Source organism: Physella acuta, unplaced genomic scaffold (assembly GCF_028476545.2).
Source record: "Physella acuta isolate Inbredline_101_S28 unplaced genomic scaffold, ASM2847654v3 ptg001129l, whole genome shotgun sequence".
Classification (NCBI taxonomy): domain Eukaryota; kingdom Metazoa; phylum Mollusca; class Gastropoda; family Physidae; genus Physella; species Physella acuta.
This window is the reverse complement of record NW_026732646.1, coordinates 251,846-277,789: the sequence shown is the minus strand read 5'-3', so window position 1 is coordinate 277,789 and position 25,944 is coordinate 251,846. Positions and strand designations below refer to the sequence as shown.

At 39.6% G+C, this 25,944-nt stretch overlaps 1 protein-coding gene across 1 annotated transcript; it reads left to right on the top strand.

The window, feature by feature from the left end:
• Positions 1-1,815: 1,815 nt before the first annotated feature.
• On the top strand, positions 1,816-14,243 carry LOC131956136 (uncharacterized). Its single transcript, XM_059320559.1, has 6 exons — positions 1,816-2,119; positions 3,695-3,896; positions 4,499-4,544; positions 5,546-5,659; positions 12,936-13,068; positions 13,759-14,243. Exons 1-6 carry the CDS (start codon positions 2,052-2,054, stop codon positions 13,910-13,912), a joined length of 717 nt encoding a protein of 238 aa, XP_059176542.1. The 5' UTR covers positions 1,816-2,051; the 3' UTR covers positions 13,913-14,243.
• The last annotated feature ends 11,701 nt before the right edge of the window (positions 14,244-25,944 follow it).

Genomic DNA, 25,944 nt, shown 5'->3' with positions numbered 1-25,944 from the left:
CTTTTTTAATTAACTTGTTTTTACTAAAACCCCACTGTAGGCCTACGTACAAATATGAACACTTGATATATTAATCCTGGTATTAAAATAAATACTACTAAATTTAAGACGAACTTAATGTTAACAAATTTCAATTTCTGGGTTCTTAAATTTAGGGTCACTTAATAATACGTGTGTGAAACATGTAAATCATTGTTATCTCGCAAAACGTACTAGATCTGTGCAGAGGCGTAGCGAGGGGGGGGGGGGGGCGGGGGGTGGACATATGTCCCCGGGCGCCGACCTTAGGGGGGGGGGGGCGCCAAATTGAAAGTTTGAGGTGGGGGGTGCAAATGAAAAGTTCGAGGGGGGGGGGTTGCAAATCGAAAGTTTGTCCCCGGGCGCCGGGAAGGGTCGCTTCGCCCCTGGATCTGTGTCTTAAATGCTACATTTTGTAACGCATGCAGCGTCTTAATTTACTATAAATGAAAATTCAAATGCAAACTAAGCGAAGTAACCATATTAAATTGTTTAAAATGTGCATTGCCATTTACAATTCTTGAAGTAAGAAAATGAACAATAAACAATAAAACTGAAAAAGCAATACAAGTAATTGATTTTTAAAAAAAAACCGTAATAATTTACCTCAATGAACTTTTTAAAAAGATGATAGTAAAAAATGTCTATAAAACCGGTCTACACAAACTATACTGTAATAACAAACATTTTAAAAACATTTCTTCTGTTATGAGTAGAATTCAGAATGCTCATGTTTTGGATCAAAGTTTTTCAGAAGTTTTTTTCTTTCGGTTTTACGGATTGTGTTAGGGTTAGGATTAGGCTTAACCGAATGTCTCGAGTTGGGATTCTGGGATTAAGTCCGAAGGGCGTCTCTGAGTCCACCGAGCTCTAATAAGTACCTGACGCTAGTCAGAGAAAGTAAAGGTGGCAAGGAGTAGTGCTCAACATAATGTCTCTTCGAATACTGAGGTCACTGAAACAGATAAACTCTACTTTACCTGTACATCGACCGTAAAGTTTGAAAGAGTAATTTACTTTAGTGTTAAAATACGAAGGATTAGATATTGAGTTGATTTTGTAGTGTCAAACTTAATGGCAGTGTCAAGGTTTAGGATTAGGGGTCATCCATAAATGACGTCACGCTTTTTTTGACGATTTTTACCTCCCCCCTCCCCTCTGTCACACGTCACAAAAAGCCAGACCCCCCCCCCCCTAAAAGGACGTCACACCTCAACCTACAACCCCCCTCAAAATTGCAGTTGCATTTTTTTAAAACATCGATATTTTTCCAAAATCTTGTCTAAACTATTACAATTTATTTAAAAAGTTATCTAAAACGCGAAATAACGTATAAAATTCGTTTTCTTACATTGCTTTTTTATAATGCAAAAATGTGACGTCGCAACATCTGACCCCCCCCCCCCCTCCCCTTCATCACAAATCGTCACAAAATTACGGACCCCCCCCCCCCTCCCACTACGAGTGTGACGTCATTTATTGATGACCCCTTAGGCTAGTGATATTAAAACAAAAATAACTCCTGTACTTAAGAACTAACAACTAGAACTAAAACAAAATATAATCTATTTAACAGAAACACAAGTAAAGGAAACGTTTGAAAATCTGTTCTTAATTTTTCATCCATTACATAGATCTCTATTTCATCGCTTTACAAAAGTAGAACAATTTCCCTTTTTTGGGACAAAAATTATTGGAATAAAATGTTCGCATATTTATTCCACCAGAATAAACACTCCCACTTTTTAATTTTTCTATTCTGACGTCACTGGAAATATAATTACTTCACACGATTTCCGTTTCCGTATTTTGAAACAATAAACAAACGCGGCACAAGGCTAGAAAAATAGTCTTGTCAGATTTAATCAAACCTCGCCAAACGGAGCGCCCAATACCGTCAGGCTGTGGTGTTTCGTCTAAAACTAACTTTGGTCTAAAAACTCACTTAGGTCTAAACACTAAGTTTGGTGTAAAAAACTAAGTTCTCCAGTCAAATATCGTGACGTCTCCTGTGTTGTTTGAGACCACACGTCATGTCGCTGTGTGGGTCGTATCTACAGCCCCGGCGGTGTAGCTTTCTGGAGTGTAAAGGACTTCAGAGGTAAGGGCAGGGTGTGTAGGGGTGGGGTAGTGTGTGTAAGGGTGGGGGTAGTGTGTGTAGGGGTGGGGGGTAGTGTGTGCAGGGGTGGGGGTAGTGGGGGTAGTGTGTGTAGGGGTGGGGGTAGTGTGTGCAGGGGTGGGGGTAGTGTGTGTAGGGGTGGGGGACTGTGTGTGTGGTTGTGGGGGTAGTGGGTGCAAGTATGGGGGACTATGCAGGGTTGGGTGCGTAGTGTGTGCAGGGGTAGGGAAGAGTAGTGGGTGTGGGGGTAGTGTATGTAGGGCTGGGGGGTTGTGTGTGTAGGGGTGGGGGTATTGTGTGTAGGGGTGGGGGTAGTGTGCAGGGGTGGGGTTAGTGTATGTATAGTTGGGGGTAGTGTGTGTAGGAGTGGGTGTAGTGTGTGTAATGGTGGGGGTAGTGTGTGTGTAGGAGTGGGTGTAGTGTGTGTAACGGTGGGGGTAGAGTGTGCAGTGGTGGGGGTAGTGTGTGTAATGGTGGGGGTAGTGTGTGCAGGGGTGGGGTCAATGTGTGTAAGGGTGGGGGTAGTGTGTGTAGGGGTGGGGGTAGTGTTTGTAGGGGGTGGGGGTAGTGTGTGTAGGGGTGGGGGTAGTGTTTGCAGGGGTGTGGGCTGTGTGTGTAGGTGTGGGTGTAGTTTGTGTAGGGGTAAGCACAGTATGTATAGGAGTTGGGGACTATGTGCAGCCACTGTTCTTTTGAGAGACAACTCCAAAAATCAAACAATCAAACAACTGCTGCTTTGTAGTTTGTTCTTGGTTTGACAAAGGCTATGGAAGCAAATCTAAAAAGAAAAGCAGGCAGAAATGGGAGTCAATGGCCTCAATGGCGTATAACGATTTGACACGTATGATTAATTGTGTTGGAGGGGATCCCTTCCAACACTGAAATTAAAAACGATGAAGAAAAAGAAGCAGCAGTCCTAACTCAAAGTCAGCAAAGATAAGATTTACGGAAATATTTAAACAAAATATAACGATTTAAAAAAAAAAGTAAAACCTTGACTTTTGACAGCCTTAACTTCTCATTATGGAATAATGTAACTATCTGTAACTCTTCCACAAGCGACAAACGAGTAAAACATTTTTTTTTAAATCTGGGTATAGCTCTAAAAATAAGTATATACGATTTTTAAAAAAAACAGTCAGAGGTGTAGCGACCTATTCCAGCGCCAGCAACATACTATCAATTTTGCGCCCCTTCCCTCACATTTCTATATATAATTATCCCTGTCTATGAAAAAGTGCCCCCTCTCCCAGTGGAAAGTTTTGTGGCACTTAGTACCAGTTACTATCCCTTAACTTTTTTATTTCGATGCCACGCACCTGATATAGAAAGCAGTGTGTAAAACATTGTAGTCGTTTATTTTCGTAACTTCATCTTAAAATGAGCTTTTAAATTAATTTTTCTACTCCTTTTGGAGCCCACTTAAGATTGGCGCCCGGGGGGGTGGGGGGGCACCCGGCCTCCCCTATCTACGCCACTGACAACTTCAGTATGGGTTTTATCCATTGCTTTACTTATCTTGGACTCGTTTCCCACGTCGATGTATTATTTTGTCAGCGGCGGCGCGAGGCTATCCACATACAGAGATGATTATCGCTACAAGTACCCATCTAAGTTGAGGCGCTACCCAGAGGAAGAAACGTGCAACGTCTTCAAGGAGACCCCAACCTGCGCTCCACAAACGAGCCAATGCTTGCAGGAAGGCCAAACATCTGACGCATGCGCAGAGAGCTGTCATACAGAGTCGTCATGGCCTAAGGTTAGTGGACTGTCCAGTGGGTTAGGGTTGGGAGGGTTCGTTGAAGGCAGAAGAGGGTTAGGGTTAGGCCGATCGTTGAAGGCAGAAGAGGGTTAGGGTTAGGCCGATCGTTGAAGGCAGAAGAGGGTTAGGGTTAGGGCGATAGTTGAAGGCAGAAAAGGGTTAGCGTTGAGAGGGTTCGTTGAAGGCAGAAGAGGGTTATAGTTAGGGGGAACGTTGAAGGCAGGAGAGTGTTAGGGTTAGGGGTAATGTTAAAGCTGTAGACAGAGGAGATTTAGGGTCGGAAGGGATCTTCGAACAGAGTTAGGGTTGGTAGAGATGTGGAAATCGTAAACAGAAGAGGGTTTTAGTAAGGAGGGAATGTTGAAGTTGTAAACAGAGTTAAGGGTTAATCCAGCATAAGACTATTGAAGACATTGATATTGAAATTTAAAAAAACGGGATCAGGCAAGTAATTGGTTTTTGAAGACCTGTTAGTATACTGCAAAATAAGTTTTTTGTTAGATCAGCAACAGCGACACTAAAACACTGACTATAGTTTATTTTCAGTTCTGGACTTTTTAAAAAAAATTTCAAAACATTTTCTTTGACTTCCTCGACAGCTCAGCGTAAATAAACGTGAAGAAGAGCTCACTAGTCAGTCACAAGGTAATACGATACGATGCAATACAAAATTTGTCTATGCCATGCAAATGTGCTAGTGTTATAAGTAAGATCACTTGAATTAAAGTTCCTGTGAATTTATTTACTTAGCGGTCACCTCTTAAACAAAGTTGAAGTATATTTGTTTAGGTATAATTAAAGTTGTAATTAACCTTGTAATTAACTTTGTAATTAAAGTTGTAAGCTCGTGCTTCATTAAAACAACTGGGATCAATATTGGTTCTTGACGAACCGGGGAAAGAATAACGGTAATTCAGTTTAAATTCAAAATAACGGTAATTCAGTTTAAATTCAAAATAACGGTCATTCAGTTTAAATTCAAAATAACGGTCATTCAGTTTAAATTCAAAATAACGGTCATTCAGTTTAAATTCAAAATAACGGTCATTCAGTTTAAATTCAAAATAACGGTCATTCCGCTGACATATATTTGTGTGTGCATATATATATATATATATATATATATATATATATATATATATATATATATATATATATATATATATATATATATATATATATATATATATATATATATATATATATATATATATATATATGTATGTATGTATATATATATATATATATATATATATATATATATATGTATGTATATATATATATATATATATATATATATATATATATATATATATATATATATATATATATATATATATATATATATATATATATATATATATATATATATATATATATATATATATATATGTAGATGTATATATTTGTATATATATATATATATATATATATATATATATATATATATATATATATATATATATATATATATATATATATATATATACATATATATATATATATATATATATATATATATATATATATATATATATATATATATATATATATATATATATATATATATATATATATATATATATATATATGTTTCCAAACGATGATATTGGACCAGTTTTAAAAGTTGCATCTGCTTTGTTTAGATACCAAGAAGGTGCGGATCTACTACACCCAGATGCCCACAGTGCCGAGAGAGCCGCTGCCCCGGGATATACTAGAGCCACGCCTAACGGTGATGAAAGCTACTCATTGGAAGGGTGAGTAGCTACCAGGTTAAGGGTAGCTACTGGCTATATGGTGGATAGATCCCAGATAGGTGGTAGCTTATTGCTACCTCATGTGGAATAGTAGGTAGATCATGTAAATGGCGGGTAGCTGTCAGGTAGATAGTAGCTACATGCAGCCCCATTTGAAGCGGTGGGTAGCTCCCAGGTAGATCAAAGATATAGTCTACCTCATGTTAAATGGCATACGTAATATATATATATATATATATATATATGTAACTAGGGTAGGCCTGGCTACTAGTTACAAATCTGATAACGAACGATAAGCCGAGACGCAGTATTACAGTCTGATGCAACCGATAGCAGGTGGCTTATTGGATCGGACTGATAACAATCTCAAAGCCAACGCGTGCTATTTTGGGAAACGGTACGAGGGGATTCAGACGGCCTGTCAACTTTGATTGATAGGATGCAGATGTTTATGACACGGACTGTACGTTAGAACTGCGCAACTAGTGGTCGGCGACATCGAGTACAAGTATCGATTACGGAGGAATACAAGTACGAAGACGAGTACGAATACAAGGGATAAATAGGAGGGGACGGCTGAACTCGTTCTCTTCCCTCTTCATCGCTCGCTTTAGATCAGTCAGTCTGTGTGACATATTGACATATCAAGTTGGTTATATTGTGTTAAGAAGGACAATAGACATGTGGATTCAGTTATATGAAGCCTAGTGAGGACTATTAGGGGTCAGTTGATTCAGACTATTATTGTGAAACATTCCTGTTGATTCATTGTGTTATATTGAAGCATTTCTTGATTCATGTAATAAAAGGATCAATAGCGAACCTGCATCTTCGAGTCTTTCTACTGTAGTCGATGTTGTGTAGCATGAGTGGTTCAACTCGTTACAATTGGCGTTGTCGGGCAGGATAGACTCGGGGAAGGTCACATTTGGCGCTGCGAACAGGATGAATTCAACTAGACTTGCCGTTTGAGGCACCCATAGTCAACCTTGTGCATAACTGTGTTTTGTGTGTATGTGAATTCGGACATTCAGGAACTGTGAAAATCGAGGAAAATTTTTTCATATACACACGGTAAGAAAGAACTCTTTTGTTTTACTTACGGAATAAAATGTCTACTCTGGACGAGAAGCAGACCCATATAGTGGTCCTACCCAGAGAGTCCCACATTAACAAATTTTACGGGGACGGTGATCCAACTTTAACCAACAGGTTCAGTGAAGAGGTCAAAGCGGCCTGGGCCTCGAGAGGCATGTCACCAGAGGAAAGATTAAGACTGCTGATGGGCAGTATAGGAGAGACGGTTAGGGCAGAGGTCAAATGCCACGATAAAACCATCCAATCAGATCCAGATAAGGTGCTGGATCTGATTATGGAGACCTTTGGGGAGAGACGGTCGGGATCGCAACTGCTAGCAGGGTTCGTAGGCTTAAGGCAGAGTTTGGCGGAGAGTGTGATGGAGTACTCACACCGGATGAACAGGGCCTTTGATTCGGTAAAGGTCAAAACACCTGACATTGATGTGCGCCTACTGAGGGACCATTTCATCGAGGGGCTGGCAACCCCGATCCTAAGAAGAGAGTTGAAAGAGGAGGTCCACAAAGACCCGCAGTTGACCTTCCTTCAGGTCAGGAACTCAGCGATCCGCAGGTCCGAGGATGAGGACCAATCGAACTGTTCGGTGGACAAAGTCTCTGTGCCTGAACAGAGACAATCCCCACCCACAGGGGCCGACACGATGGAGACCATGATGGCTCGACTGTTGACCCACCTAGATAAGGTTGACCAACGTTTGGAGAGGTTAGAAAGCAGGTCAACAGCTGAGAATCAGGAAAAGAACGGGACAAAACAGGGACGGGTTGGACGGCCGCGTCCTGCCAAGCCATCACTCCAATGGACGGCCGACGGTCGACCAATTTGTTTGTCTTGTTCACAACCCGGACATATGGCACGGTACTGCCAGGGAAACGGTCGTCCTCTGTAAGGCAGGGCCAGGCTACAGAGGGGCGAGGTTATGGCCCAAGAAGCAAAATGATGGGAGTCTGTCCCGAAATGGTGATTACGATTGGGGACATCGCGGTGAAGGCAATTGTGGATACAGGCTCCCAGGTGACGACAATCACGGAAAATTTTTACACCAAATGGATGAAAGGAAAAGACCATAGGTTGAGGTCTGACACATGCATGCGCCTGACGGCAGCTAATGGACTAACCATTCCATACTGTGGTTATTTTCTGGCGGATGTCGTGGTGGCAGGACATAGGTTGAAGCAGGTTGGGGTGTTCGTTACGAAACACAACCTAGAGACAAATGTGTCAAATATACCTTGCCTGTTGGGCATGAATATTCTTGGCCAGTTGCCAGAATTTCTTACAAACATTGTCGGATCGACCACACCAGGTCGGGGATCCAAGTTGGCCAGGTTTGCCAAGACCAGAGGAAGGACAGCAGTCCCGGCAAACACGGTCAAGGCAATCACATTACAAATTGGTGATAGAAGCGTGAATGGTGATGTGATGATAGAACCATGTGGCGCCGCACTGAGGGCAGGCGTCGTGTTACTGCGGACATACACATCAGCGGAAAATGGACTAGTTCAAGGATTAGTGCCAAATGTTTTGGATGAGGAAATTTTTATACCGCCTAATACTCTGGTAGGAGTACCACAGAACGTCGAGGTACTAAGGTCGGCACAGTGCATCGAACTGAGCAATACCAGCAGTAATGAAGTAACAATTAGGTCGGTCAATGTGACGGCCGAGGTGAAGAAAGAGGATGGCCGATCATATACATTCCCGGAAACTGAGGACCCAAAACTAAATGAATTGCTGAATAAATACAGTGATATATTTGCCTCGTATGAGGGTGATTTGGGGTACACGGAAGTAATAAAACACCAGATACCCTTACTACAAGACAAGCCGGTGGCGCAACCTTATCGAAGATTACCACCGAGTCACTACTCGGCGGTGAAGGCACACCTAAATGATCTACTAAAAAAGGGAATTATTACAACCAGTACAAGCCCGTATGCGGCACCGATAGTAGTGGTAAAAAAGAAGTCAGGGGAGATAAGACTGTGTTGTGATTACCGGAAATTGAACAATATCACAAGAAGGGATGCATTCCCCTTGCCTCGTATTGATGAATGTCTTGATGCGTTGGGGGGAGCAAGATTTTTTTCTACCTTGGATTTGGCTAGTGGCTACCACCAAGTGGCCATGCACCCCAACGATCAACATAAAACTGCATTTATTTCTCCACTGGGACTGTACGAGTGGACCCGTATGCCGTTTGGTCTAACTAATGCACCTGCTACATTCCAGCGAGTAATGCAGAGTGCTATGAGTGACTTTCTATTTCAAATAATGTTGGTGTATTTGGATGATATTCTAGTTTACTCAAAAACTTGGGAGGACCATCTAAAAAGATTAGAACAAGTGTTTCTCCGTCTTAGGGAGATAGGAGTAAAGCTGAACCCAGACAAATGCTGCTTTGGTCTGAAATCGGTACATTTTTTGGGTTATGTGATTTCGTCGGATGGCATCGCCACTGACCCAGATAAAATTGCAGCTGTTAAAGAATGGAAACAGCCAACAACTACAGTAGAGGTCAGATCATTCTTGGGCTTTGCTTCCTATTATAGAAAATTTGTGCCGGGTTTTGCAAAAATTGCCGCACCATTGCATGACTTGGTAAACAAAATGACAAAGAAACACAGTAAGGAGAAAAAGAAAGGTAAAACACAACTGATAGGTGAATTATGGACTGATGAATGCCTGAACTCGTTTAAGCTCTTGAAAAAGGCTTTGACAGAGGCGCCGATATTGGGATACGCGGACTTTGACAAACCATTTCGTTTAGAAATCGACGCCAGCTCTAAAGGTCTGGGAGCTGTGCTATCACAACAACAAAAGCAAGGTTTCAGGGTTATTGCGTATGCCAGTCGAGCTCTGAAGGGATCAGAGAGGAACATGACAAATTACAGCGCCATGAAACTAGAACTTTTGACATTAAAATGGGCTGTGACTGAGAAATTCAGGGACTATCTATTAGGTGCTAAATGTGTGGTATACACTGACAATAACCCCTTGAGTCACCTAAAGACAGCAAAGTTGGGATCCATCGAACAGCGATGGGCAGCAGAATTGGCACTCTTTGACCTAGAGATAAAGTATCGCCCGGGGCGGTCCAATGGCAATGCGGACGCCTTATCAAGGAATCCTTACGAGAAACCGGGTGATGAGGAAGAAACGCTGACAGGAATATGTGAGGTCAGAGCGTCAACAGATATCCCTCATGGGGTACAAGTGATGCAGAACGGGCAGACCGGGGTGGAGCACATATCCACAGAGCCCGAACATATGGACAGTAGTGATTTTAATTGCCTTAATCACAAAAAGATAAGAGATGCCCAGAGAACGGATAGTGGCTTACAACCGCTATTGAAATACGTCCAGGAACAAAAATTCCCAGGAAGAAGGGAAAGAGAACAATTTGGTCGAGAAACAAAGAAAATACTGAGTCAGTGGGACCGTCTCAGTATAGAGGATGGTGTTCTCATGCGGAGAATTCATGACCAAATTGATGGGACAATACACCAGGTGGTGGTGCCTGGACAGTTACGAGAAGAAGTGCTAAGGTTGGCACATGACAGGGCAGGACACCAGGGTCAGGACAGGACGCACAAAATATTACGACGGAGGTGTTACTGGCCCAATATGGAAATGGAGGTCAAACGCCATTGTGAGGCTTGTGTGAGGTGTCAGCATGCGAAAATGCCAGTTGTCAAAATGAGACAGCCATCAGGACACCTACTAGCGACAAAACCACTAGAGATTGTGGCTATGGACTTTACGTCGTTGGAGCAATCATCGGATGGGACGGAACATGTGTTGGTAATGACTGATGTATTCACCAAATGGACGGTGGCGGTGCCCACGCGAGATCAGACTGCCAAAACAGTGGCAAAGGTCTTAATAGAACATTGGTTCATCAAATATGGCATACCAAGACAATTACACTCTGACCAAGGAAGGGCCTTCGAGTCAGAAGTAATTAACCAACTGTGCAGCCACTACGGGATCAACAAATCTAGAACAACCACATTTAATCCGAAAGGAAACGGACAGTGTGAACGGTTCAACCGCAGCATGCATGATTTGCTGCGTACGCTAGAACCTGAACAGAAAAAACGTTGGCCTGATTTTCTCCCAGAGTTGGTATATCTATACAACTGCACACCCCATGCCACAACCGGCTTTTCGCCATACATGTTGCTGTTCGGACGGGAGGCTCGACTCCCTCTTGATTTGTTCCTAGGAAAAAGAGAGAGTATGACTGGCTCATACACCGCACTGGAATATGTGAATGAACATATGAGAAGAATTAGAGAAATGTACAGGGTAGTACAGGAAAGATTAGAACATGAAGCACGGCGAAGGGAACCGCCGGTACAGACAAAGGACCCGCCACTCAAACTGAATGACAGGGTATTACTGCGTAGCCACCCGTTAGGCAGAAACAAAATCCACGATCTCTGGGGACAGGAGATATGGCAAGTCGTGGAGATGCCTAAAGTAGCAGGTGGCCCCTTTAAGATAAGACCCATCGATCACGCCAAACCGGATCGGTGGGCGAATATTGCTCAATTAAAGAAATATTGGAATAGGCAAGAAGAGCAGTTACACACAAGGAAATCCAAGACAATTAGGGAACCGGAAACTATAACGGAAATTCACATACCCATCCCGGAACCATATCACCATCAACAGAACAACCGCGATATACAAGTGGAGGATAACGGCAACAAAGAGGATCCCGTTCCTTCCAGAAGCAGAGAGACAGTAGACCATCAGATAAGTGGTCCGCGGAGAAGTTTGAGGAACAGAAGGAAGACGAAATTTTTTGTCAGCAACCATCAAGTCTTTCATGGTCGCGCTGGTATGAGAACAGACGGTTCAAAAAGCTATAAAACGGAACTGGTGAAGGCACCAAACGAAAAGGGTGGATGTGAATTCCAGAACTGTTTTGTGTCTCAGGAAGACGATGTAGACACAGTTGATATGTGAAATAGGTATAACTGTCAATCGTATACGAATGGGACGTCGTGGACAGTGAGTGGAACAATAAAATTTTTTTTTTACGATTGTGCGATTGACTTTGGAGGATTGCACCTGCCAGGCGTTGTTTGTGGTGGAAAACACACAAAAAAAGCAGGGGTGGATGTAACTAGGGTAGGCCTGGCTACTAGTTACAAATCTGATAACGAACGATAAGCCGAGACGCAGTATTACAGTCTGATGCAACCGATAGCAGGTGGCTTATTGGATCGGACTGATAACAATCTCAAAGCCAACGCGTGCTATTTTGGGAAACGGTACGAGGGGATTCAGACGGCCTGTCAACTTTGATTGATAGGATGCAGATGTTTATGACACGGACTGTACGTTAGAACTGCGCAACTAGTGGTCGGCGACATCGAGTACAAGTATCGATTACGGAGGAATACAAGTACGAAGACGAGTACGAATACAAGGGATAAATAGGAGGGGACGGCTGAACTCGTTCTCTTCCCTCTTCATCGCTCGCTTTAGATCAGTCAGTCTGTGTGACATATCAAGTTGGTTATATTGTGTTAAGAAGGACAATAGACATGTGGATTCAGTTATATGAAGCCTAGTGAGGACTGTTAGGGGTCAGTTGATTCAGACTATTATTGTGAAACATTCCTGTTGATTCATTGTGTTATATTGAAGCATTTCTTGATTCATGTAATAAAAGGATCAATAGCGAACCTGCATCTTCGAGTCTTTCTACTGTAGTCGATGTTGTGTAGCATGAGTGGTTCAACTCGTTACAATTGGCGTTGTCGGGCAGGATAGACTCGGGGAAGGTCATATATATATATATATATATATATATATATATATATATATATATATATATATTATAGCTAAAAGAACAAGACTAATGTAGTTGCTTAAGTTAATATTTAACCAGCTTAAATTAATTACAAAATTTATTTAGAATGGCATTACTTAAAAAAAAGTTATTTTAATTTTCAAGTTTTTCATGAGAGGCAGGTCGAGAATGATGTTGATAAGTCGGTACGATAAATGGCGAAACCAGATGATACCTTCAATCTTAAACGAAATACAGTTTGAAAGGACACAAATAAAACACAACTACAACTTTAATAGACACATTAAATAACATATTTTGTGTATAGGTTTATATTCAATAATTGTGTAGGCCTACATGTTCTGCTCGTAGGTTTGAAGATCCCTTACGAAGACCCCAGGTTCGAACCCATGTTGCTATCCGACCGGGATACGGATTACATGACCTTGACTTTGGACCCCTTCCGGTACTTCAGTCGGCGGAAAAAGTTCCCGGAAAAAAACAGGTCAGGGAATATGTTTTTGACTTTCTAGTTAGGGTGTGGTCAAGCGTTAGAGACAACGGCCTCACGCCAGATGGCTATAACGTGAGCCTGAGACGAGACTAGGATAGTAAGGTCAAGTTGGGATAGGGCTGACCACACAATCCCATCATAACGAGACTAGGATAGTAAGGTCAGGTTGGGATATGACTTACCACACAACCCCGTCATAATACCTATCCCTAACCGAGACCCTAAGCATAAACTTAGCCATAGTAAAATCCTAAACTTACCCCTATTTCTAACCCTTACCCTATCCCCAACAATATCCTAAACCTATTCCCATCCCTATTCGAGAAACTATGACTTTAATTATATTTAATGTATCTCTATCCGTATTTATCTTATACCGGTCTCTGAGGGGGGGGGGGGGGGGGTAATGAAGAAGGACCCACTGCAGTTCTTTAGGCTAATGTTAAAGAACATAGGGATACAGTGATAATTCATCCTAGGAAATAATGAAGGGTAAAATGCTCAGGAGAGAGGGTAGAGAAATGACGTGTGTATAATGTCCTTTTCCTGAATATATCGCCATTGCAAAAAGGCGTTTGTTTTTGTCACTCTCTACAACACTTTTATAGCATGGAGCCGCCCATACCCTTACCCCCCCCCCCCCCCCCCAAACATGTACACACCTATGTTTTCTTGCTCCAGGTGTCCAAACCTACCTCCGCCCAAGGACGCCTACTTCACACCTGAGCTTCTCGGTGACTTCAGCAGTACCCGGGCCACCAAGATGAAAGATGGCCGGGTGGCCAAGAAAAAATTTCCCCGACCGCCCGCCTTCTTCAGGACCAGGCTTTGGTGACCCACCACAAAAGGGCCGCGATTAAGAATGTTCTGATCATCACATTAATTTCCCTGTAATATCATCTACGATGCTAGAGTTAATGAAGCCTCATTTAATTAATAAAAACTTATTAAGTAAGGCCTCATTTAACAAAGGACTCTTTCATTGCAGGGCTGTTTATCATACCTATTAAGATAATGAATAGAAAAATTAATTACTATCTTATATCATCAAGCATAAATAAATCGAGATTATATTTTTTAATGGTAAGTGGATTTTGAATGCGAGAATGTAAATTTGACGCTGTGATAATTACATCAAATAAAACATTACATCTTGATCACACACTGTGATCGAAAAATGTGTTTGTGTTTGTTAGTGGTAAATAGTTCATGGTATGTAATGTGAAATGTGAAATGGGTTCACCATTGACGTGGTCATTATTGGAGTTAGCGTACAAAAGTAGCATTGTGCTCTAAAAAATGATATAAACATTTAAAAATTAACACAGAACACAACACACACGATCATACATGTAGAGTGAGTACAAACACAGCTACAAACAATGAGATAAACAAATAGTGTCATGTCTACAACAATCATACATATACAACAAACACACATGCAACATACTAACGTATACACCTGACATAACATGAACGACTAGTGGCGTAGCCAGGATTGTCTCAAGGGGGGGGGGGTTCCAATTTTTACCCGGAAACAAACTTTCGATTTGCACCCCCCCTCCCTCAAACTTTCGATTTGCACCCCCCACCCTCATACTTTTGATTTGCACCCCGCCTCAAACTTTGGATTTGCACCCCCCACCCTCATACTTTATATATACCGAGGGGTCTATGGGGGGGGGGGGGGGTTATGACCCCCCTAACCCCCCCCCCCGGCATACGCCACTGTGAACGACAAACACATCTCATCTCATCATGTTTTCCCGTTCCAACCCAAAACACATAAAGCAGACGAAGTAGAGTTTATCTGTTTCAGATTACCTCGGCATTTAATTTGAATGGATAGTGTGGCCAGCACTATGCCCAGCCGCCTTTGTTTCCCTAACCTGAGTTAGATACCCATCAGAGCTGTGTGGACATTCTACTGATTTGAACACCGATTCGAAGTCGAGACATTCTGGTTAGCAGTCTAGCTCTCTACCGCAAGGCCACGCCATCCCATACAAAAAAATTTAACAAACATAAACAAACGTCAAACGTACTAAAACTATAAGAAATATACTCGCACATACAACAAATATATTAGCCCACAAAAATTGTACTCGTAGGCCACAACACACCTACGAATGCATAACAAATATCCACAAAAAGAAAGAAAAACTTATAACATCACAACAAACACATACTACTAACATACACAAACAAACAACAAATATAAAACACAAATCACTTTTGCACTTTTGCGTATGGATGCTCAATGGTGTCATTGCAATGATAATCAGGGGTGGTGTATGAACTTAAAACTTCAAGTAGACAATCTTATGACCATTTATGGACCTAAAAGTGGCCTTATATGAAGTAATCAAACGCAATATATGGACCTTAAATTTTGTCTTAAATACTCTACTGGAAATGTTCTCATATAAACCTAAACTCGCATTAGAAGTATTAAAATCATACTGTGAAATATGGACCCAAAAGTCGCTTTAGATACTATAATAAGATGTCCACATATGGATAAAAATTCGACTCAGATACCATCTTCACTCGAAGTGAATCTAACCATCGCCATATATGGTAGGACGTATGTTTGAACCTTAAATCACAAATTATTTAATTTAAATTCTTCAGGCTGGTGGCCTATTGTTGTGAAATTGATTAAAGCCACACAATTTTCTGTAAGTATTAAATCGTCTACTTAGTCACTTAATCCGGCTTACATTCTGTGACCACTACCATTCAAACGTCAAACTTTTGGCCCTGACCAATACCTGTAAAACTACAGGTAAATAAAAGGTTTACGAATCTTCTTCTCTGATTCGCTGTTTCATTTCTTGCAAAGATCTACACCGGTTTAACTATCACAAGATAGACTTCGACTGCTATCAATAGGAGAACTCAAAAAGCAGTTGCTCACACATTTTCCTTCACTGTGCACAATTTAGATGATACTTGTTCCAACATACAACTCAGAGGCGTAGCGACCCTTCCCGGCGCCGGGGGACAAACTTTCGATTTGCACCCCCCCCCTCAAACTTTCGATTTGCACCCCCCTTCAAACCTTCAATCTGTTTTTCCAACCCATTTTGGCGCCCCCTAAGGTCGGAGCCCGGGGACATTTGTCCCCTCCCCTCGCTACGCCTCTGATACAACTTGTCCCTATCATATCTCTACAGACTACCGTATCCCATCAACCTATCCCAACAACGGTGACTGGAAAGATGCGCAATGGAATACTGCGCATCGGAAAACTGCTCACAAAAATGTAAACAAGGGCATTTTTGTTTTCATAAATCCAGCATTTATAGAAATTAACAAAGAGTGACTCTATGTACACTATAACATAAAGAATTAGCGCATTTTTTCCGAAGGCGCATTTTTATGAGGACCACATACAACTTATCGTTCTAATACATTACAATCCACTTCTATCCATCAATAGAACATATGACTATCCTTTCCACAAAACCTATCCAAACATTCTATTCCTTCATGCTATCTATACAAACTACTCCTGTAAAATATCCCTATCTTATCCCTATAAAGTATCTCTTTCCCATTCTTATAACCTACCTCAACGACCTATTTCAATCCTACAACGTATCCGTATTCTTTAAAAAAAAAGTAAAGTTTCCCTTTCAAACCTGACGGTCTATGGGGCAAGTGAAGTAGATTTCACTTGTTTCTGAAGAGATAGTGTGGTCAGCACTACGCCCAGCCGCCTTCACTTTCCCTAACGTGAATTATGTACCCATCAGAGTTGGGTGGACTCAGGGACGGTCTACTGACTTGAACCGGATTCGAACTCGAGACTTACGGGTTAGCAGTCCAGTTCTCTACCGCTAGACCACTCCGTCTCATCCGTATTCTTTACTTACAACCTATTCTTGCAACCAATCCACATAACATATCCCTATCCTATACCTACATACCATCCCTTTAGTATCTGTACAGTCTATCTATGCAGCATATCCCTATAATCTTTACCTTCAACCTATCCCTAATCTGTCCCCACAACCTATCCCTGTCCTGTCCCCACAACCTATCCCTATCCTGTCCACACAACTTATCCCTATCCTGTCCACACAACTTATCCCTATCCTGTCCCCACAACCTTTCCCTATCCTGTCCCCACAACCTTTCCCTATCCTGTCCCCACAACCTTTCCCTATCCTGTCCACGCAACCTATCCCTATCCTGTCCGCACAACCTATCCCTATCCTGTCCCCACAACCTATCCCTATCCTGTCCCCACAACCTATCCCTATCCTGTCCCCACAACCTATCCCTATCCTGTCCCCACAACCTATCCCTATCCTGTCCCCAGAACCTATCCCTGTCCTGTCCCCACAACCTATCCCTGTCCTGTCCGCACAACCTATCCCTATCCTGTCCCCACAACCTATCCCTATCCTGTCCCCACAACCTATCCCTATCCTGTCCCCACAACCTATCCCTAACCTCCATTCACTTCCTACCACTTTAACATGCATTATAAAAAAAAAACCTTTCACTATACAATCTCATACCCAGAACACACATCTTTTTTTTTAATAATTGGGAACACTAATCCTTACAAGAGTTTCTTCCAGGCATCTCTTCGGTGAGGGGGGGGGGGGTCTCCCCGAAGTGAGTGTACCGCCCCCCCCCGAACGAAATGGAATTTATATAGAAAATATATACTTTTAACAGTGTCCGCCCCCCCCACCCCCCGAAGGAGACGGTCCTCATTTCTATAACCTTGACATGTGAAGACTTTAATATGTGCTGACAGTATTATACCTAGCTGCCTACACGACTATTTACCCATACAAATTTCTTGTCCACCTATTTAATTATTTACCCATTCGTTTCTACTTCTTAGGTATTTTTGTTTCTTTGTCTTAATGAACAATTAAGTAGACAGGGTATATTAGCACCACTTGAAGCCCACATTTCACCTGCCTAACAGACCTGTAACTTACCTGCTTTATAATTAAATGTCTGGGTCAAGTTGACCTTTAAAACAAAATCAGCAGTTTCTGCTCGTGTATGTGTGTGCAAATCCAAGTCCATCTGCTGTGCTACTATTTAGGATTAGGATAAATAGATTAGGATAACTGTCATGGAAAACAATATTACTTAGGCCTGCTGTCTGTTAAATTAATTCTCGCGTTAGTTGAATGCAAATATTCTAGATCCGTACTGGGTAAGTACTCATCAACATTGTTTTACCCTGCTATTTTAGAGGGGAAATATTGTAATCACGAAAAAAATCTCGAGATTTTTGTCATATCTAGACGTGTTAAATGTTTAATAAAATCTTGTCCGTGTGTCTGTCTGATTGTGTGCGTGCGTGTGTGTGCGTGTGTGTGTTTGTAGACGAAATATATTTTGTATAAAATCCTATACTTATGTTATTTTGAAGTTTTGAGTGATTCTTGATATACGGTTCATAGTATACCAATTTAGATGTTGGCTAACATTAATAAACATGTAATAGAGCGTATATACGACTCTATCAATGTTATAACCAGTAGTGTTCTTCTTTTCTTGTCAACACGATAATTGGAGTACCGTTTCAGTTACGTGGACGAAAATCATTCCTAAGTATTAGATGTTATATTATTTTAGCTGCACATATAAGTGTGTTGTATGTCGTTTATTTTAAATGCACATATTAGAGTAATGTATGTCGTTTATTTTAACTGCACATATAAGATCATTGTATGTCGTTTATTTCAGTTACACATATAAGAGTATTGTATATCGTTTTTTAACAGTACATATAAGAGTGTTGTATGTCTTTTTTTTAACTGCACATATAAGAGTGTAGTATGTCGTTTATTTTAACTGCATATATATGTGTTGTATGTCGTTTATTTCAGGGATACATATAAGAGTATTGTATGTCTTTTTTAGCTGCACATATAAGAGATCTGTATGTTGTTTTTTTAGCTACACATATCAGAGTTGTGTATGTCGTTTATTTAAGCTCTAGCTCCTTGTGTTATATGTCGTGTATCCGTTAGTTGTATGTCGTTTATACCGTTGCAGTACTAAGAAGACTTTGTGTCGTGTATTTTAGCTGCTGAGCTTAGAGGGCTGTTAGTCAATGTCGATGGGTCTCAAGATCTTGCTAGCTGTAGCTCTCTTGTGTACGGTCGTAGAGTCGGTCTCAGAGAGTAAGGTTTTACTTCTAAATAATGGCGCTTGGGGTTTGTGGGATGGGGGTGTGCAGGGGCGTAGCTAGGATTTTTGGGCTCCTATGCAAAAAGTGTTAGTGGGCCCCTCAGAGGCGACCGGTGACAAACTTTCGATTTGAACCCCCCTCAAACTTTCGAAAAAGGCCCCTATTTGCCTTGGGCCCCTATGCCTTGCTAACGCTAGCTTTACGGGGGTGTGGTGGTGGGTATGAGGTAACGTTTTGATGTCGTAATTTCCTGGGAGGGGGGGGGGTAGGGGTGACGTGGATGTCAGCTTTATCTTTTTACATACGTGATGTGTCCATTTTTTGCAGAGGCGTAGCGACCCATAACGGCACCCGGGGACAAACTTTCAATTTGGCGCCCCCCCCCCCCCAATATATTTTTTTATATTCAAAACTGCAGCTAAAATGAGCTTTTAATTTTTTCCAACCCATTTTGACGCCCATAGGGTCTGCGCCCGGAACATATGTACCCACCCGCCCTCCGTAGCTACGCCTCTGATTTTCTGTGTGCGAAGAAAATTGGTTTTTTAAAATTATAAAATTAAAATATAAAATTATGGTTGTTCTGTAAATTTAAATTGTAGTCAATCCTTTCGATGTTCAGCTACTAGCCCGAATGTCTCGAGTTCGGATCTCGATCCGGACTGTAGGGGCTGTATGACATGCCTGAGTTCATCCAGCTCTAATGGGTACCTGAATCACGTTGGGGAAAGTGAAAGCGGCGGGGCATGGTGCTGACTAAAGTACCGCTTCATAATTCCGAGGTTAAGATACATATAAACTCTACTTCCTTTGCCCTATCATGAGAACTGAACAGGGAAATTTATGTTTTGAAAAGTCTTTTAAAAAATAAACAGAGTGGGGGCAGGGAGTTGGGGTGTCTTTTTATGATGACTTAAGTCTGGTCCAAAACCAAATAACCAATGATAGTTAGTGTTTTCTGCTAATATTTGTATTTTAACCGTTTACTTTTTCAATTGTAAAGTGTCATCTTTTATTGTGTAGCCAATGTAATGAATTGATAATGAATTGATAATGAATTGATAATTAATTGTTAAAATATTCTGCGGTTTCATGTATTGTTTGTAGTGTGTAAAGAGTGGGCCAACGAATGTGGAAAGAGAATAAAAAAAACCATGTTTTATGGTATCAAGCTTATCTGCACGTAGGTATTGTTCTTGTTTGGAAATAGGTGTCGACTGTTTCATATCATATCATATCATATCATATCATATCATATCATATCATATCATATCATATCATATCATATCATATCATATCATATCATATCATATCATATCATATCATATCATATCATATCATATCATATCATATCATATCATATCATATCATATCATATCATATCATATCATATCATATCATATCATATCATATCATATCATATCATATCATATCATATCATATCGTATCGTATCATATCGTAATCGTATCGTATCGTATCGTATCGTATCGTATCGTATCGTATCGTATCGTATCGTATCGTATCGTATCGTATCGTATCGTATCGTATCGTATCGTATCGTATCGTATCGTATCGTATCGTATCGTATCGTATCGTATCGTATCGTATCGTATCGTATCGTATCGTATCGTATCGTATCGTATCGTATCGTATCGTATCGTATCGTATCGTATCGTATCGTATCGTATCGTATCGTATCGTATCGTATCGTATCGTATCGTATCGTATCGTATCGTATCGTATCGTATCGTATCGTATCGTATCGTATCGTATCGTATCGTATCGTATCGTATCGTATCGTATCGTATCGTATCGTATCGTATCGTATCGTATCGTATCGTATCGTATCGTATCGTATCGTATCGTATCGTATCGTATCGTATCGTATCGTATCGTATCGTATCGTATCGTATCGTATCGTATCGTATCGTATCGTATCGTAATCGTATCGTATCGTATCGTATCGTATCGTATCGTATCGTATCGTATCGTATCGTATCGTATCGTATCCTATCGTATCGTATCGTATCGGTATCGTTATCGTATCGTATCGTAACGTATCGTATCGTATCGTATCGTATCGTATCGTATCGTATCGTATCGTATCGTATCGTATCGTATCGTATCGTATCGTATCGTATCGTATCGTATCGTATCGTATCGTATCGTATCGTATCGTATCGTATCGTATCTTATCGTATCGTATTCGTGTCGTATCGTACGTGTCGTGTCGTATCGAGTCGTATCGTGTCGTGTCGTGTCGTGTCGTGTCGTGTCGTGTCGTGTCGTGTCGTATCGTATCGTATCGTATCGTATCCTATCGTATCCTATCGTATCCTATCGTATCCTATCGTATCCTATCGTATCCTATCGTATCCTATCGTATCCTATCGTATCCTATCGTATCGTATCGTATCGTATCCTATCCTATCCTATCCTATCCTATCCTATCCTATCCTATCCTATCCTATCCTATCCTATCCTATCCTATCCTATCCTATCGTATCGTATCGTATCGTGTCGTATCGTGTCGAGTCGTGTCGTGTCGTGTCGTGTCGTGTCGTATCGTATCGTATTGTATCGTATCGAATCGCATCGTATCGTATCGTGTCGTGTCGTGTCGTGTCGTGTCGTGCCGTGTCGTGTCGTGTCGTGTCGTGTCGTGTCGTATCGTATCGTGTCGTGTCGTATCGTATCGTATCGTATCGTGTCGTATCGTAGCGTATCGTAGCGTAGCATAGCGTAGCATAGCAAAGCATAGCATAGCATAGCATAGCATAGCATAGCATAGCATTGCATAGCATAGCATAGCATAGCATAGCATAGCATAGCATAGCATAGCATAGCATAGCATAGCATAGCATAGCATAGCATAGCATAGCATAGCATAGCATAGCATAGCATAGCATAGCATAGCATAGCATAGCATAGCATAGCATAGCATAGCATAGCTACCACTTCAAACACCACCACTTCCTCTTACACCACCATCACTACATCCGCTCTCCTCTTACTACTACTACTTCTTTCAAATAGCTTATTCCATTTTTGTGTTTCGAATGTTTCCATTTTTTTTGGACCTCAGCATAACGCATAGAGATGAGAAATGCCTTGAAAAATATTGCACTAAAAAAGAGGCTTCGGATGTGTTAGATTTCTTCTATAGAGCATTAAAAACAGTACATGGGGAATGCAGTGAGTGTATACGCTTTTATACTACTGTGGTATAACGACAATATTTGTTTGGTAATGAACTACAATTTTAATCAGTATCCGTTTACATAGTTTTCGTGTGCTTTGTTTTCGTAAACTTTGTCCAGAATTTTAAATGTAAGTCTTGTCAAATTCAATCATTATGTTCTTAATGCATTTCCGCCTGTTTAAATATAGACTCTAAAACCTTAGAAGTCCCATACTAATACAGTACAGTATGCCAGGTTAGTTGTTTTTGTTATGATTCCTAGTGATAAGTGCTTTAATTTTTTTTTTTTTTTTGCAACAATCAAATAAAAATCTCGGATGCATGATTTAACCTAGCATGTAAATTACAACGAGTCAAATAATAAACGCATATACACACCTACTCCCCCCCCCCCACACACACACAAACACAAACGCACACACAAACACACACAGATATATATATATATATATATATATATATATATATATATATATATATATATATATATATATTAATGTAATGTTGATAGTTTTAATTTATGAACAGATCCATCGACTGATGTATTTCTGGTCCTACCAGTTGATGTCTTCCAATTGAATTATAACTGTGTTTCGGTTTTAAATTAACATCACTTCTTTGATAGTTAATATTAATTAATATATTAATAGGCCTCGGTGCCTACTATTGTTACCGTTATTGAATAAATAAATTGAATAAATTAAATAGATAAATAAATTTTCCAAGGTACCAGAACATTTAAAACATTTCTTCAAATAAACACTGAGATAAATCAGGCGACTTTTGTTTGGTTGCTGTTGTTTCAGTGGTGGAACTGGAAAGAAATGCTCCCTAGCCACATATATATATATATATATATATATATATATATATATATATATATATATATATATATATATATATATATATATATATATATATATATATATATATATATATATATATATATATATATATATATATATATATATATATATATATATATATATATATATATATGATTATTAGTGAATTTAGTATCACTAAATTTTAAATTAATCTACTTATTTATTGAGTAATTTAAGATATTTTATTGCAAAGTATATTTATCCGAAGACAATACCACCAGACAAAAAAATTTGTCCAAACTCAATTTGGGAATAAAATAATAGTGTGTTTAAAATATTTGTAACGCATTTCAGGAAAATTTCGAAAAGAAAATGTTGATAAAAAGCAAAACGGTCAAAATATATAAACACGAAAACATGATTTTTAAAATGGTTTCTTGCGGTCTTATTATTTTTATTGTTTTTTTAAATTTACTTTATTAATTTTGAATAGTTTCCTTTTTATAGCTATGACATTTTTATTATGTCTTACTTGAATAATAATTAAATAATGCAATTGCTTCTTAATTTACTTTGTACAAAACTATTATCATTAAAAAAGCTGCATGGACTTATTTAAGAAGAACAATAAGTCATGGAAGTAGTGTGAACGTTTGACTTTCTTTCAAACTGCAGCTTATGTAGATTTTAAAAATATTTTTCTACAAAACTATGTGTGTTAGTTACTATAGAACAGTCACTTCCGTAATAGACCTTTTTTTCTTTTTACAAAACCACTATCAAAGTGCACAAAAACTTTTTTTTAAAAATTCATTGAATTTTTTGGTCGATTTTGTACTACCTTAAACGCACCCCCCCCCCCTCACCAATAGAGACTTACTTGACTTCTTATATGTATATGTTATCATGTAGAAATGTTAATTAGTGCGTGGATGTACCACGACTACATAACACTTGTGATTACCTACGCATAATACTATCGAAGGGAAGTAATAAAGAAAAAGATCAACACTAAAAAATTGCAGGAGAGTTATCTTCACAACAAATTTTTCTTCATCTCTATCTCAAGCCCAATTCCATCTTCACTCAAAACTAAATACTGTCAAAATTAGAGAAAGGCGTAAATTAAATCCATTGTACACTTGCATTAAATACAAAATAATTTTTCATATTTTTAACTGCATGTATGGACAAAAAAATAAAAATTAATAAAACTAATAAAATTTCTGATAGCTAATTCTCTCGAATTACATATAGTTCAAATACAAAACAGCCTAAGAAGGCTGTATTAATTACTAATTAGTATGTCAAGTAAGTTTTAGTTTATGTATGAATTGAGTATGGGAATAATTTCATAAAATTTCTTCAGTACCAACGTGTTTGTCTGTTTGGGTTACGTTTACAGCTTGGATTGTTTTATTGAAATGGTTAAGTTGCCCTTTGGAATCCGGCGGTCCATGGCGTAGATAAATCGGGGCAGATGAAGTAGAGTTCACCACTTTCTGTGACATCAACATATGAAGGAATAGTGTGGTCAGTTTTATGAACTGCATCCATAAATTAAGTCGGCTACCCAAGAGATGGGTGAATTCATGTACGTTCTACGGACTCAAGTCGCGATCCGAACTCAATACTATCAAGTTAGCAGGCATATGTTCTACCACACGACAACGCCACCGTATGGTAAAGTTAATGTCAGTTTAAAATGGTTAACATTAGCATTTAAATCAGTCTAAAATAATTAATCTTGACTTAATTGTTATTTGGGTGTTTCTGATCATTGTGAAAAAATGACTGGGTTCTTATTAAACTAGCCATCGGTACCCGTTTCACGTGAATTACAGGCCTATATATTTTAAAATGTTGAACTTGTTTGAGAAAAATAATTTATAAAATAGTTATTGGTCAAAACGCAATGTATCTTAGCGTCGACGTCTAGTTTTTCCGTAGATCTTGTCTAGATCTAGAATCGAGATCTAGATCTATATATAGAATCCAAATAGATAATATAAAAACTTATGAAAGCTTAGGCCGAGAAAATCGTATTGTATACATTTCATAGCGTACGTAGAATCTAGCTCTAAATCATATCTAGTTAATTTCTTTATTTTATTCTAAACTTTGAAGATGACGTCATCAGTTTCGTGCTCTTTTTTAGTGTAAACAATAAGCGACGTCATTGTTAAATGCATTCTTGTCCCAAGTATAAACATTTTTCCGGTTGCATAATTAAAATTGTTTTTCTACATTCGAATACGCCTTTATTTTTTATTTTTCTTCTTTAAATAAAATTGTGGTTATACATTTAAAACATCTAATATATTATTTTCAACAAAAGTCCGTATAAAGTTCTTCATTTATCGCTGCAGATTCTGACGTGATGTCCGGCGAAAATATTTTGCGGACAGAGAGAGAGAGAGAGAGAGAGTGAGAGAGAGAGAGAGAGAGAGAGAGAGAGAGAGAGAGAGAGAGAGAGAGAGAAGTGCGCACTTGGGCTTTTATATATTAGGATTACTCATAGGTTCGATGTTGATTTCAGTGCAAGAGATAACTTACAGTGTGATAAACTACAAAATATTTTTTGTTTTATACCTATGACAATCATCCACCAAAACCGCCTATCCACCCTGATCTACCATCAAACTCCACCCATCTCAAGCAA